Consider the following 13,573-nt stretch of genomic DNA (forward strand, 5'->3'; position numbering starts at 1 on the left):
GTGAGGGACCAGGCTAAGCAGCGGAGGAGGCAGGCTTACCAATCCCTCCCCTTCTCACCTTGTGTTCTCACTTCAGTGGTGGAACAAAGGGGATCTCCTCTCACTGCTATCAACCCTTTCAATTTCTGCCATAAAATCATCACTGCTATCATCACTATCTGTGTCATTTTCACTCTCCATACACATTAATAGCCCATCTATCTTCTTAGGCATAAAATTATGCTTTTGGAACTCTGTAAGGTCCGGTAAATGGAACTTGTTAGGAGCCCTCTCACGCTGGTTTCTCCAACTGCTCACTCTCCTTTGTCAGGCCCTTACCCTTATAAGGCAGTGCTATAACACACATTGGCATTTTCAAAACACTAACACCTTTGCAACAAAACCTGAGAAAATTGGCAAAGTTGAATGGGGAATGACGGCATTATAGGCATTTAAATATGCAGCACTGATAAGCACTCCTCACAGGTCAGGTCACATGGTCACACTGGTTTCCAACAAAGGAAATTTCGGTACCTGTGTAGTTCACAATCTCCACCCACCCCATGGTATGAGGAGAAGCAGTGTCTTGTGACGTCATCTCCAAACTTCTTTGTTATGATGTGCTTTTCTGACTCTTTATGATTTAAAAGAAATATCTTCTGACACATGCACGTTCATCATGCACATCGAAGTGGTGTGGCATGGATTCACATATGTGTGGTCATCCTGCAAGGCAGACACTCATCCAGTCTAATCAAGAGTTTTGGCCTGTTTGTAGCCTTTTATAGGAGCTTTTTATTGCACAGGTAATGAGTAGTGGTGTTTTGACTACTGTACCTAATTTTACCTTAAATATGTTGCCCAACAGTCCTTGGGTTACCTTCTCCTAAGGCCCTGTGGTAGCTGCATGACAGGTTGCATAGTCTTCCATGCTTTCTTGGACAGAAAGACATCTTGTCATAGGTACTTAAGGGCATAAGGCTGGAAGGTGATTCATTTTCTTTATCCTCTGCAAGACAGCATTTAGGTGGAGTATGTGCCTGAATGGGCCATGAGCTTCACAATTAAGAGTACAGTACTTTCTCAGAACTTTGGCTTGTGATGTTTGACACCCTCAGTCATCCTTTCAACAGAGTGTTGTTGCCGAGGTGGCATAAGACTAGCATCTAAACCCACTATGTTATAAGTGACTTAATGTTAGCTGCCTTCTGACTTATGCTTCCCTTAAATTGGGGTAGCACATGCTTCTCCAATTTTTTCCTAGAGTGAGAGTACCAACACTACTAATTCTGACTCGGCCTTAGCAGTGTAACTTTCCTATGTTGGGTTACAGGAGTCATTGGACCCTTTCACATTTGCATGACTGCAAACGTAACATTTCAAGTGGAGATTCAACTTGTCCTTAATCGTGAGGGACATCTTCCTGCATAGTAAGCAATGGTTAGTATTTCTGTAGGAAGAAATATCAGATGTTATAAGTAATTTGTATTCTTCCCAGGTTTACAAACTGGGGCCTTTAATATAATTGCATCTCAACTCTGCCTCCGTGTCCCTGATGTCAAAATGTAAAGCACTATCTGAGCAGGAAATTGGTGACCCCCCCCAACTACTTACTACCAATTAACTAACCTTTTACCAAGTTTCAAGGACAGTTTTCACCTACCACTGAGAAATGCTTCTACAAAAGAAGCTGTGGTTTGCATACCTAAGAAAAATATTAATTATTTTAAAAGTTTGATGTTTTTATTACATTGAAGAGCAGTATGCATACTGATGCATACCATTGTCATTGAATTCCAATAGTATCTCAAGTAGGTAACAGTGGACCCCTGCCTATTCGTGGTTCTGGATTCACGGCTTCTCCTATTCGCGGATTTTTCTGTGGAATGTATATACACATTATTCACGGAAAATTTGCCTATTCAAGGTATTTTCTATAGAGAAATATTCACTAATTACTGTATTTTCACATTTTTTGACTGCATTTTTTGTGGTAAAACTATTAAAATACTTGGGTATAAGCATTTTTAGAGTTTTTTTTGGTGTTTGATCTATCAAAATAGGCAGTTATAAGCATTTTTAGAGGGGTGTCAAGTATTCACAGATTTTAGCTATTTGCGGAGACTTTAATTAGCTCAGTGGTCTGGTTAAGCTAAGTTATATTAGCTTATGGTAGGCATCCCATGCATATACAAGGGTCGACTGTATTGTACTTTGATTAGCTAATGTTATGCTGTGACACAGTAGGTATAAGCACATGAATATCTTAGTCACATTGTTGATGATTTTACAGCAAATGGCTCTGGCCAGAGCAAAAAAAAGGCCAAACACGCAGCTGCCAAAGCTGTGTTGGACATCATAATCCAGGGTGGTGCGGCAAGTACTGGAGGTCCCACGACTGGTGGTCCACCTGGTGCACCACCTGAACTGTAAGTTTAAAAATAATTAATTTTTATATTATGGTACAAGTTTTTCACTGTTAGCTGTGCTAGGGAAGTTCAGTAGAGATTTTATGTTCAAGAAAGAAAGAAAATATGTAGTAGTTAGTTCTGAGACTAACATACCCCTTGTTTTTTTTTTCTATTCTGAAACTTTCATTGTACAATCTGGAATCTTTGGGGAACTTTGTAAAGTTTCTCAGAAAACTGTTTGTTTCTATATATAGTGTATCTGTCATAAGTTGAAATGGATAGGAGTGTAGACATCTAGATTCTGTAATGCATTGGTGTTGCAAAATGAATTGTATTTTTGGTAAGACTTATTGTATTTGAAGGCAAAAGGTTTCTAGATTGTAATTTAACAGAGATAGTATTCTTTTCCAAGTCCACATGTTACAGGAAACAGCCTGCCAGAAATGCAAAGCAGCAGCAGCAGTAATAAAACAGAATTGACCATAAAAAATCACAATTTATTGAAGTTGTCTTTTGAACATTAATTGAGGTTGGAAACAAAACTAATAATTTGATGTATTATATAAAAACACATTTTCAGTTAAAGCTTAGATGCATCACACACCCAGTCAAACATCATAGTTCATGTGCATAGATAGTCTTTGATACATTCTTAAAATGGAAAGCCCATATCACTTGTACAAAGTTAGTTGGAAAAATGCATTAAATTTGATAAACCTCATATAAATGGGGAGCTGACTGATTAACCTTTATATTGCAATACACTCCCTGAACACCTGAATTCACCCTTAATCCCACTAGCCTGGACAACCTCAATTACCAATCCCATTACTGAGAATTTTAACAGCCAGCGTTATCAACAACGCTGCATATAAAATCTTGTCACTGAGCTTCCACAACAAACGGTTGGTAACACTGACACGGGTGTGTGCTGACATGCCCACTCTCGTCAGTTGCTTTTTGTTTGTGCTGCTGAACAGTTGTTCCTTTCAGCAGGCAAGATTTAATCCTATTGCCCAACTTCTCTTTGGTATTTAGGATTTCTGGACTGGATTTACTGGATTTTCTGCCAAATTTACGACCTTCTGCTTGGATTTCTCAGCCTTTCTTGGATGTTTCATCGTGGAATGTCTTTGGACTTGGATTCTCTGGTTCTTGAAACTCGATTGGTCATCATGGACAAGTCTTCATATTCTCCTGCCACTACTGCACCTTCGGCCTCAACTTCGTCTGCCCTTCGACTGTAGATGCTAGCGCTCATTGCTCCTGTTCGTCTTGCAAGAAATGGATGAGTACTTTGAGACATGATAGACACTATTTGTCAGGCATGTAGGAAGGTTCAGTGTAATGTACAAACGCGTTGCGATGAATGCTCCGATTGGACGGTAGAACAGATGGAGGATTACATTCGCTATCACAAGTCACTGGCTAGCAAGGGCGGCAAACGGCGGTCAGATTCTTCATTGCCTCAAGGACCTTAGGCTTCAGTTTCAGATTTAGCAAGCTCAGAGATAGTTAAACAGATAGAAGGTAGAATTACAAGTAGTATGACAAATTTAGTAGTTAGTCTTTTCCAACAATTTTCAAGTAAGGTTAGTTGTAGCGTTAGGATGTCTACTCTTTCTTCTTTTTCGGCTCCCCTCTCTGTTCCAGAACCAGGCCTAACGGGTCTGAGGGTAATGGAGAACCACAAGGCTCCGAGTGGGTAGGTTCTGCCCGCCCCCTCGACGTGGAGCAGACAGTGAAGTACCCTCCCCCCAACCCCTTTGTAGTGTTGTTGAAAAATTCAATGTTGAAAACATTAGTCAGGATCAGGAGCTAGGTGTGACTTAAGACAGATAGGTCGGGGTTAGGTATTGAGGAGAAAGTATCTAGTGGAATTTATGCTCCAGCAAAATTTTCACCTTCATCACTTATGTTTAGATTTGGCACAAGGTTGCCTCCATCTAGTAAAGAGGATTTGGGTGTGCCTCTTTTGGCTTCTAAGAGTGGTTCGCGTGATCGGTATGGGGATGTGGCAGAATATAATGCAGATTTGTTGTCTTTCCAAAGGGTTCCCTTCGGGTATGCGCGCAACCCCTTGCTTCTGCTTCAAGCATCAGGTATTCCACATATTTCCCAGGGTTTGCTGGTCGCTTGTAGTTCGGGTTTGCAATTAGCGGCTCTGACTGGACTCGTGGTACCTTCTCCGATCAGTCTGCGGATTTCATCACCTACATTTTCCGCTGCGAAAACTTCGTTGGTAGCTCCTACCTCTTTCATTCTCCCCTCTTCTTCTTCTTCTTTATCTTCTTCCGTCCCTTCACAAGCGGTTTTACTTGCGCTTCCTCCCGCGGGGTTAAGTAACATGGGTTCAGCTTCTCTCACTCGGCTCCCCTTTGGTAGCAATGTGGAAGAGGTTCCGGGTCTCGTCAATGACGTGAGTAAGAAGAGGCGGGATTTCTATCTTAGTCATCTTCCCCCGCATTATCCTGACGTCCATAAGAGGGTTCTCCTCAGAGCTCCTTTAGCCTTAGCCAATTCCTTGTTCAGGGATAAGGATATGGCCAGTATGGTAAATTTTGTTATCACCAACTCAGCTGTGGAATCACAGCAGGCTATGATGAGGATAGCATTCTCATTCCCCTAGAGGCGTTCGCAAGTCTTCTCCCTCCAAAAGAACATCTTCGAACTCTCCCCCTAGAACACCCAAAAAGGTGGTTTTGCAATCAAGGCTGCATTGGTGTCTGCTTCTAGGCCCTTGTAATATGTCCCTCGTCCGTTCCGGTGGGAGGTTGTCCCGCTCTGTTCTGGCAGGTCTGGAAGGAGGTGGGGGCAGAGGAGTGGGTTGTAGAGGTCCTGAGGGTGGACTGTCGAATTCCTTTCCATTCCCTTCCCCCTCTGTCGTCCTCCCCTGTCATCCTTTTGAGTTATTCCCAGTCTTCCATCAAGGGGATGGATCTAGCGAAGGAGATTTGGGCCCTGTTGGAGAGGGGTGTGTTAGAACCAGCTCCTCCCTCCAGGATTTTACAGCAGAATCTTTGTCGCATCGAAAGCCGGAGGTGCGTGGAGGCCCATTATAGACCTTTTGAGCCTCGACCGTTGGGTGGTTTCGGTGAAGTTTTGTACGGAGACTTCACAGTCAGTGCTGCGGTCAGTCAGGAGGGGGGACTGGATGGTCTCGGTGAATCTAGAGAACGTGTATCTCTATCATATAGGGTGCGTTCATTTTAACTGGGGTATTCTCTTAGTCCATATGTAGCAGCTAACTCTAGCATCTAGGGTGCGTTCAGTTTAACCGAGAGGGTATTCTGTTAGTCCATATGTGCGGCTAATTGTGTTATATAAGGTGCGTTCAGTTTAACCAGGGGGGTATTCTCTTGGCTCGTTGGTTTGTAGGTTACCAGATAGAAGAATTCCTTTTTTTAGTCAGCAGTGATAGTATAATCACAGGAAATTAGGTTAGTTCATTTCTTTAACTATCGTAGTCTCGGATAGTTTTCCTTACAAGAGTCCAAGGGGGTGCTCTAGTAGGCTAGGCTTTCTCGTCGACGCCGAGATACTTCATCGCTGGTCAGTCATCTGACCCTTTCCTCAACCCAGTTGGGTTACCCAGATGGACAGCAGCTCTGCACACTGCAGCACTTCCTCCATACATAAGAGGCTCTGAATAGCCACATGGGAGGTCGACGGACGGAGACAATATTGACCTGACTGACGACCAAAGTACTCTGCAGTATCTCTCTTCACCTAAAATATCGATTGTTATGGTGAGTGTAGGAATAAACAAATATCCTATGCAGAGCAGATTGGTAAGCTACCATCTCTGTGGTTGGTAAAAAGGGGCGTGCAATAGAATTGATCCCTCCTCCTCTAAATGTTGTTAATCAGGCAAATTCAGGTGTTCAGGGAGTGTATTGCAATTTGAAGTTTTCATAATAAAACTACTATTGTAATACCTACCTGAACACCTGAATGATTCCCTCCCTCCTTTCCCCACATCAATTTGACCTTGAATAAAGCAATTGACGAGAGTGGACATGCCAGCACGTACACCTGTGTCAGTGTTACCAACCATTTGTTGTGGTAATTCAGTGACAAGATTTTACATGAAGCGTTGGTAACGCTGGCTGTTAAAATTCCCAATAGTGGGATTGGTAATTGAAGTTGTTCTAGCTAGTGGGATTAAGGGCGAATTCAGGTGTTCAGGTAGGTATTACAATATTAGTTTTATTATGAAAATTTCATATTGCTGTGTAAAGCAACCGATGTCTGTTCTAGACTATGGATGTCAAATGTACAGTTCAACCTCAGACACACCTATGAAAAGCTACATCTAAATCAAAGCCATTGAGGGACGCAGAATATACACTGAAGCTCTTAAATCTTTCCCAAAGTTTTTATCCAAGTTGGAAGTGGTTAACCACCTCTAAATTCTTCATAGTGACTTAGTAACAGTGCACATTGCAGTAAGAATGTAAGCAAGTGATTCTAACTAATAACTCATCGGTGAAAGTTACATTTGTAAACAATCACTCAACACCTTTCCCAGTGGATGCCAGTAAATAAGCTGTCGGAGTCAGCAGATTTGAAAATAAAATTTCCTCTATTAGGAGAACCACCACCTGCTTGGGCTAGGCATAGAGCACGAACTTTGAAATATTGCATGGAAAGTGCACATACACCCCAGATCATCATCATGATGTAATAGAATATAAAAGATATGAAAGTTCACATTGTGTAGTATACACTGATGGGCCCAAATCTTTGTCAGGTATGGGATTTGCAGCCTTAAACCCACCAAAGCTTATCAGTTTTCCTTGCCAAACTTTGCTTGTTTTCACAACAGAATTATATGCAGTAGGCTCAGTTGTTTAAAGCAATAACACATGAACCTAATGGACTTATGTACTTATTAGTATCTACATTATCGTTGTTAGTTATGCTTGGCCAGCATTTTTTATGCCATACATTTTTTAAATAAATATCTCAAATTTAATGTTAGATGAAAGTACAGGTTAGTTTAGGTTATGAACTATGTGGCATTACTATTAGCTGTGAGAATATAGAAATTATTCAGGTGCTGGCTATAGTATAGGGTCTCTAACTTGACAGTTTTAAGTTGAGGTCCTGCTGTGTTAAAGATAAACAATTGCAGAAATCTGTAGTTTTTGGGAACCAGAAATGTTATAGAATCTCTTCAAACTTCTAATCCAAAAAATACCCTTGCACAACATATTAAATTTTTCCTTCAAAAATTATATGAAGATGATAGCAAATATATTAGATTCCTCCTCATTCTGCCCATGTGGGCATTGAAGTAAGAAACTGATAATGCAGCCAAGTTGCAGTTATTATGACAAGATCACGCATAGATTTTCCTATTAATGATTATTATGCATCTTTAAAACCCATTGTAACCAATAAATGGAAGAATACTACACAGTAGTAATAACTTGAAATAAGTCAAACCCAGTGTTGGAATGTGGAATTCGTATAATTTTTTTTGTGTCGAAAATATAATTGACAACAGTTGTCAAGTTTTTGAAACATCATTTAAAGAATCTCCATTTTCAATTACCCAAATACAATATTTTTAAGAAACTATAATTTGAAAAGTAAAGTATAAACTTGTTAATAAAGACAGATCCTTTGGACCAATCTTGAGAGAACCAAATAAATTAGCTCAGTGGTCTGGTTAAACTGTTTAATAATAATGCTGATGATGATAATCATTAATATCCTTCTCAGTTTTCAGAATCTGAAGTTCCAGCAAAGGAATAGACTGCATGAGAGGCATTATGTAGAAGAAAGTTTCTCTGAATTGTTTTTTATGTTTCAGCCAGTTCTACTACAGTATTTTTTTTTTATTATGCTGTTAATGTTATGCCAGGATATTTTTTTGTAAGGCCCTTCACAGTACTATAAAATTTGCTGCATTCACCTTTACTACGGTTTAAAATAGTGTAAATGATAGTAAGAACTTCAGCATAGTATATCTGGTGTAATAGCCATTTGTGTGTTTAATTGCAGGTCTACTCAGATAGTATCCCCTTATGATGATGGTATTCCAGGGAATCCTGTAGGATCCTTGCAGGTAAAGTATATTAATTTTTCTTAAAGATCTCTTCTCTTTGAATCTATAAGGTATAGATTATTTTAAATATAAGTAGTGAAGTAGGTGCTAACTATGAAAACCCCCTAAAAGTATAGCAGAAAACAAGAATATGAATATTTGATACCCCAAGGCATGAAGGAGTGGAATAGTGCTCCAGATAAGGGAAGGGTAAGGGAATGAAACACTACTAAATCTAAAGCAAAAGTAACTCAAAATGTAAACTCACAAAAAGTAAAATTTATGATGAAAATATGAAGCACAGTTGTATAAACCATTTGCTGGATAAATCTTGGGAGCAAGTTAACTCATGGAGTTGTATGGAACACTGGCAATGTGTAGATAGGACAAATTGGTAGAAATTGGTGCTACTGGGCTCGATTTCATGGAGGAAAGGCAAGATAGTATATATTTGAAGGTTTTATGAAAAATGTGTTTCCTCTATTTTCATCTGTTAAGTACTTATCCCCTTTTACATGTTTTCTTCCTTCCTTATCTATATCCGTTATTGGGGTTACCACTTGAACTTGCTTTGCACATCATACTATAGGTGGTCCAAAGCTTTGTTGCAACACCCTTTCAGCCCTCAACTACATAATCTTTTCTTTTGCTTGTTGTAACTTTTCATCTGCTCTCTTGGTCTCTTTTCAGTCATCTGTTCCGAGTATTTAGCTCTTATCCTGCACTGCTTTTCAATTCTGATTTTTAAACACCTCTTATGCAGATGACAGTTGAGAAGTGATTGAGTGATCTTGTTAAAATGCCTTGTAATAGATGAATTATCTTCTATTGCTATTCCAAAGATTTTCTTTGGCCTCTGTGTTTTGTTGAAGCCAGTTCCATTGTTATCACATTATCATTTCTAACTTTGCCATCATTTTCTTAGTCTAACTTTGCCACTATTCTCTTAGTTTCCTTATTCATCTCACTGTTTAATCCCTCTATCTTCTTTTTCTCTCCTTCATATTCCTCCTCAGCTTTGTTTTACATTTTCCTGGTTGTAATTTTTGAAATCCTCATTACTGTAATTCACATGCATCAGTAAAGACCTGCTTACATCCCCTGTTATAATTGTGTAATCCTTTTCTTTAGTTTCCTTCAGTCTCCACTTCAGAATGTAGTCTTTTTTTTTTTCTGCTTCATTACATGTTTTCTGCTTGTTTCTATACCTGTTGAGCTGAGTTTGGCATTACAAGTCTTTGACTTGGGAAGAATTCCAGTGCTTGGTCTCCCATTTGGTTTCTTAACCAGTACCATATTCTCTCCTATTTCTTCTTCAAATTGCTAGGGTATTGTATGATAGAGAAGAGAAGAGTCAGTTGACTTTGCTACAATAGCAGGGATTCTTGACTTGGTACATGACATGTGAATATAATAAGGATGAAGTCTATTCAGGTTTAGATTGGGAATGTATTTCAGTGGAGGGAGAATTGTTTAGTATTGGGAAGTTTTTGGCAAAGAAAGAAATCACTGAATTTCACAGTAGCAAGTATACTTTGCTGATGACCTTGTCTTTGTACATGCCATATTCGTACAATTGCTGCTTAAATTACCAGATGCATGCTAAATCTTTGCCTCTTCATTATTGCTGTGAAAACTGTTAAGGAACAAGGAGTGACTCCAAAGATTTTTAAATGCATTGTAAGATGATAAAGATTGTAATGTATTTACCCTCTTAGTGTACATTCCAAGGAGCAACCAGCTCACCAGTAGTTCTTAACTTCTCTGGAGAAGCTGGTCCCTCATGGACGTCTTCTTATTTGGTCCTGCAATGGAGACTAAAGGAGTTTTGGTCCCCAGCAGGAGACTCCCCTCAGCTCCAGGTCCCTCCGTTGACAAAGGTGAGAAGCGACCTCCTGTGGTGGTTGGATGACCAGAACTGACGGTGGGAGTTCCTCTTCATTCGCCCCCTCCAGATTTTCTCCTGTTCTCGGACGCATCATGCGAAGGTTGGGATGCTCATCTGGAAGAGCTCCTGACTTTTGGGGGTGTGGAGCTCTCAGGACTAGCAGCTCCACATCAGTGTGTTAGAGTTGAAAGCTGCCTTCCTGGGTCTTCAGGAGTTTCAGGAGAGGGTAGTAGGTCACTCTGTTATTCTGATGTCGGACAACACTACGGTGGCAGCATATGTGAACAAACGGGGGGCTAGTGTCACTCCAACTTCACTTGCTGACAGTCGAATTTCACCAGTGGGTGATTGACAATTTGGTGGAGCTCATGGCCAGGTACATTCTGGGCAAAAGGAATGTAGTGACCGACAAGCCAAGTCGTCAGGGACAAGTTCTAGGTATGGAGTGGTCTCTGCATTGTCTCTGTATTAAGACATAATAGACAGGCTGTTTCATTTGTGGGGAAGACCCATTTTAGACCTCTTTGCTACAAGGTTCAACAGAAAGCTAGAGGCCCTTCAGCATCCTTGGGACAACCTGGAAGTGTACGTCTTCCTCCATTCTGCCTGATCTATCATGTCCTGAACAGAGTGATGAGTTCCAGGAATCTCAGGATGACCCTGGTAGCTCCTTTGTGGCCCCAAACAGAGTGGTTCCTGGAACTTCTGTCTCTGCTCTCAGCAGTGCTGAGAGAGTTTCCCCCTTGGCACAGTCTTCTCTGCCGACCTCATGTAGAGAGGTACCACCAATCAGTAGGGTCCCTCTCTCTTCACAGCTGGAGGTTATCCAGTATCTCGTACGAGTGAGAGGTTTTTCTTGCAGAGCAGCAACTCAGATGCCCGGCTATCTCAGGAGATCTTCGTCAGGCGTGTATCAAGGCAAGGGGACTGTCTGCTGTGATTAGTGTCTTTGACAGGGTTTCTCTCCACTCGGAACTTCTGTCAACAGATAGCAGACTTCCTAATCCATCTCAGAACGGAGAAAGACCTTTCTGTTTCTGCTGTCAAGGGCTACAGGGCTGCTTTAGGATTAGTTCACTGTCTGAAAGACGTGGACATCTCTTCATCCTGAGAAATCTCTATTTTGTTCAAGGGTTTTGAGCAGTCTTGTTCTCCAACAGAACTCAAGCCTCCTACATGGGACCTAATTCGAGTGAGACTGCTTAGTCTCACTCGAGCTCCATTTGAGCCACTGAGTCAGTCACCAGACAGGCATCTAACTTTGAAAACAGTTTTTCTCCTGGCCTTGGCTTCCTGGAAGAGAGTTGAAGCTCCATGGTCTAGATTATGACGTTCAACACACCAGGGGTTGGGGGTCTTTGGCTTTCGAATTTGTCCCGGAATTTGTGGCTGAGACTCAAAATCCCTCGGTTCACAATGACAGATTTGCCTCGTTTTCCATTCCTTTCCTTAGGGATTTTATTAGCAGTGATCCTCAGAAGTTAATGCTTTGCCCCATCAGAGCGCTGCACTGCTATCTGAAAAGGACTCATCGCCTAAGACGTAGGTGCCGTAGACTTATTTTTAGCACAGGCCGAGCCAAGAAAGAAGTGTCCAAGAATACTGTTTCGTTTTGGCTGCGTGAGGTAATTAGGCGAGCCTATGCCTCACCGTCAAGTTCTGTTTCCAGTGCCGTGCATGCTAAGGCACACGACATCAGAGGAATAAGTTCCTCTCTGGCATTTAAGAAGAACTTGCATGTTCATAGGATTTTGAATGCTGGTTCTTGGCTTCGTCAGACCACTTTCACTTCCTTCTACCTGAAGAACATTGTCCACAGTTCCTTGGACATTTTTTCTTTGGGTTTGGTGGTGGCTGCTCAACAAGTTGTGTAGCTCATCCAGTGCCCCTGGCGGGACCGTTTGTATCTTGCCTAAGACGATAATGTGGAAGAGAGAATGAGTGAGATGACTGGTCTTTTTCTTTCCCTTTTTCCTTTCCCTTTTTCCTTTCTTCTCTACCTACAGGCAGTTTTGAAGGATAAGACACATCATACGCTGGAACTGGCTTGATGCTTGAGTGTTGCAGCCATACTGCTACAGCATTTTTATGTTCCATACAACTTACAAATTTGCTTCTCAGTAGCGTGTACTTCTCTCTCTGGCAAGGGGAGTGAGAAGTGGTGACAAACCCGTTACATGTGGCTGACATGGTTTGTTGCGCTAACAGATATAGTTCTCTTTGACTTCCATGTATCCAGTGAATGTAACAAGTGTTAAATACCCACTTGTTTAACAACTCAGATGCTTAGGTCTTCTTCCTTAGAACTCTAATTTCTAGGAAGAGTATCAGGTGTGCCAAACCTTGAGTCGATTCATTATTCTCATACCTCCCTCCAAGTGTGAGTCTATCCTAATGTTAAGACTGAGGGTTTGTTCCACATATGAACAAATGACAAATTTTGAATTAATTTGTATTTTTCAAAGCTAACAAACCTGAAGTCTTAACATAGACTGCCCACCTCTAGCCACCCCTCTTATGTCTTATCTTGGGTTGGAAGAAAGCCTGAATGCATTATGAGGTTCCAGCTGGGTCTCTGACCCGCTTCCACCTCATCTGCGTATCAGATGCCAGATGCCACAGATTCCTTGCATATTTAATTTTTAATTGTTTTTAAACCGGTTTCCAGCTGGCGCCAGAAGATTTATCCTAATGTTAAGACCTCAGTTGTGTTAGCTATGAAAAATAAAAGTTAATTAAAAATTAGTCATTTTGGAAAAAGAAATATCCATCAAAGTTGGTAAGGCTGCAGAGGACTTTGGCTCTGTCAAAGAGTTTCAGTAGAATGCTAACAGTAAAACCAATGGGCTTTGTTAACATTGCTTGTATGTTATTCTGCTTACTTGCTATAGGGTGTGGAGAGACGGTCCACTGATGAACACCAACTCAAGATTGTATAGCTTTCAGTGCTGTTTCTTAAGAAGGATTCTCCGAGTCCACAGGTATCACAGAATGTCAAAAACATGAGAGGTCTTGAATGAGGGGAAATTATTACTCCAAGTTTAAGTATGAAAAAACTCCACTTTATGGGCAGTCTCAAAAGAATGGATGATTGTCCAATGATCCAATCCCAAAGAAACTGTTGTATGAACAATTATGGAAAGACGGTCTCCTCCTTATAATATACCTATTGATTGTGGCTTCTCCCAAACTGTATCTGATAACTATAGCCCTTTTTGTAGTGTATATGCAGAGAAGGTT

At 41.0% G+C, this 13,573-nt stretch overlaps 1 protein-coding gene across 4 annotated transcripts in view; it reads left to right on the top strand.

Annotated features, from left to right (window-relative positions):
- LOC136826605 (protein Loquacious-like) overlaps nucleotides 1-13,573 on the top strand; it is a 121,817-nt gene that overhangs the window by 35,417 nt on the left and 72,827 nt on the right. For all 4 annotated transcript variants that reach the window (XM_067083842.1, XM_067083844.1, XM_067083843.1 and 1 more), the window contains exons 4-5: nucleotides 2,273-2,408; nucleotides 8,403-8,466. In XM_067083842.1, coding sequence (XP_066939943.1) covers nucleotides 2,273-2,408; nucleotides 8,403-8,466 — 200 coding nt within the window. The remainder of the gene's footprint in view (nucleotides 1-2,272; nucleotides 2,409-8,402; nucleotides 8,467-13,573) is intronic.

Source organism: Macrobrachium rosenbergii, chromosome 41 (genome assembly GCF_040412425.1).
Source record: "Macrobrachium rosenbergii isolate ZJJX-2024 chromosome 41, ASM4041242v1, whole genome shotgun sequence".
NCBI classification, from domain to species: Eukaryota; Metazoa; Arthropoda; class Malacostraca; order Decapoda; family Palaemonidae; genus Macrobrachium; species Macrobrachium rosenbergii.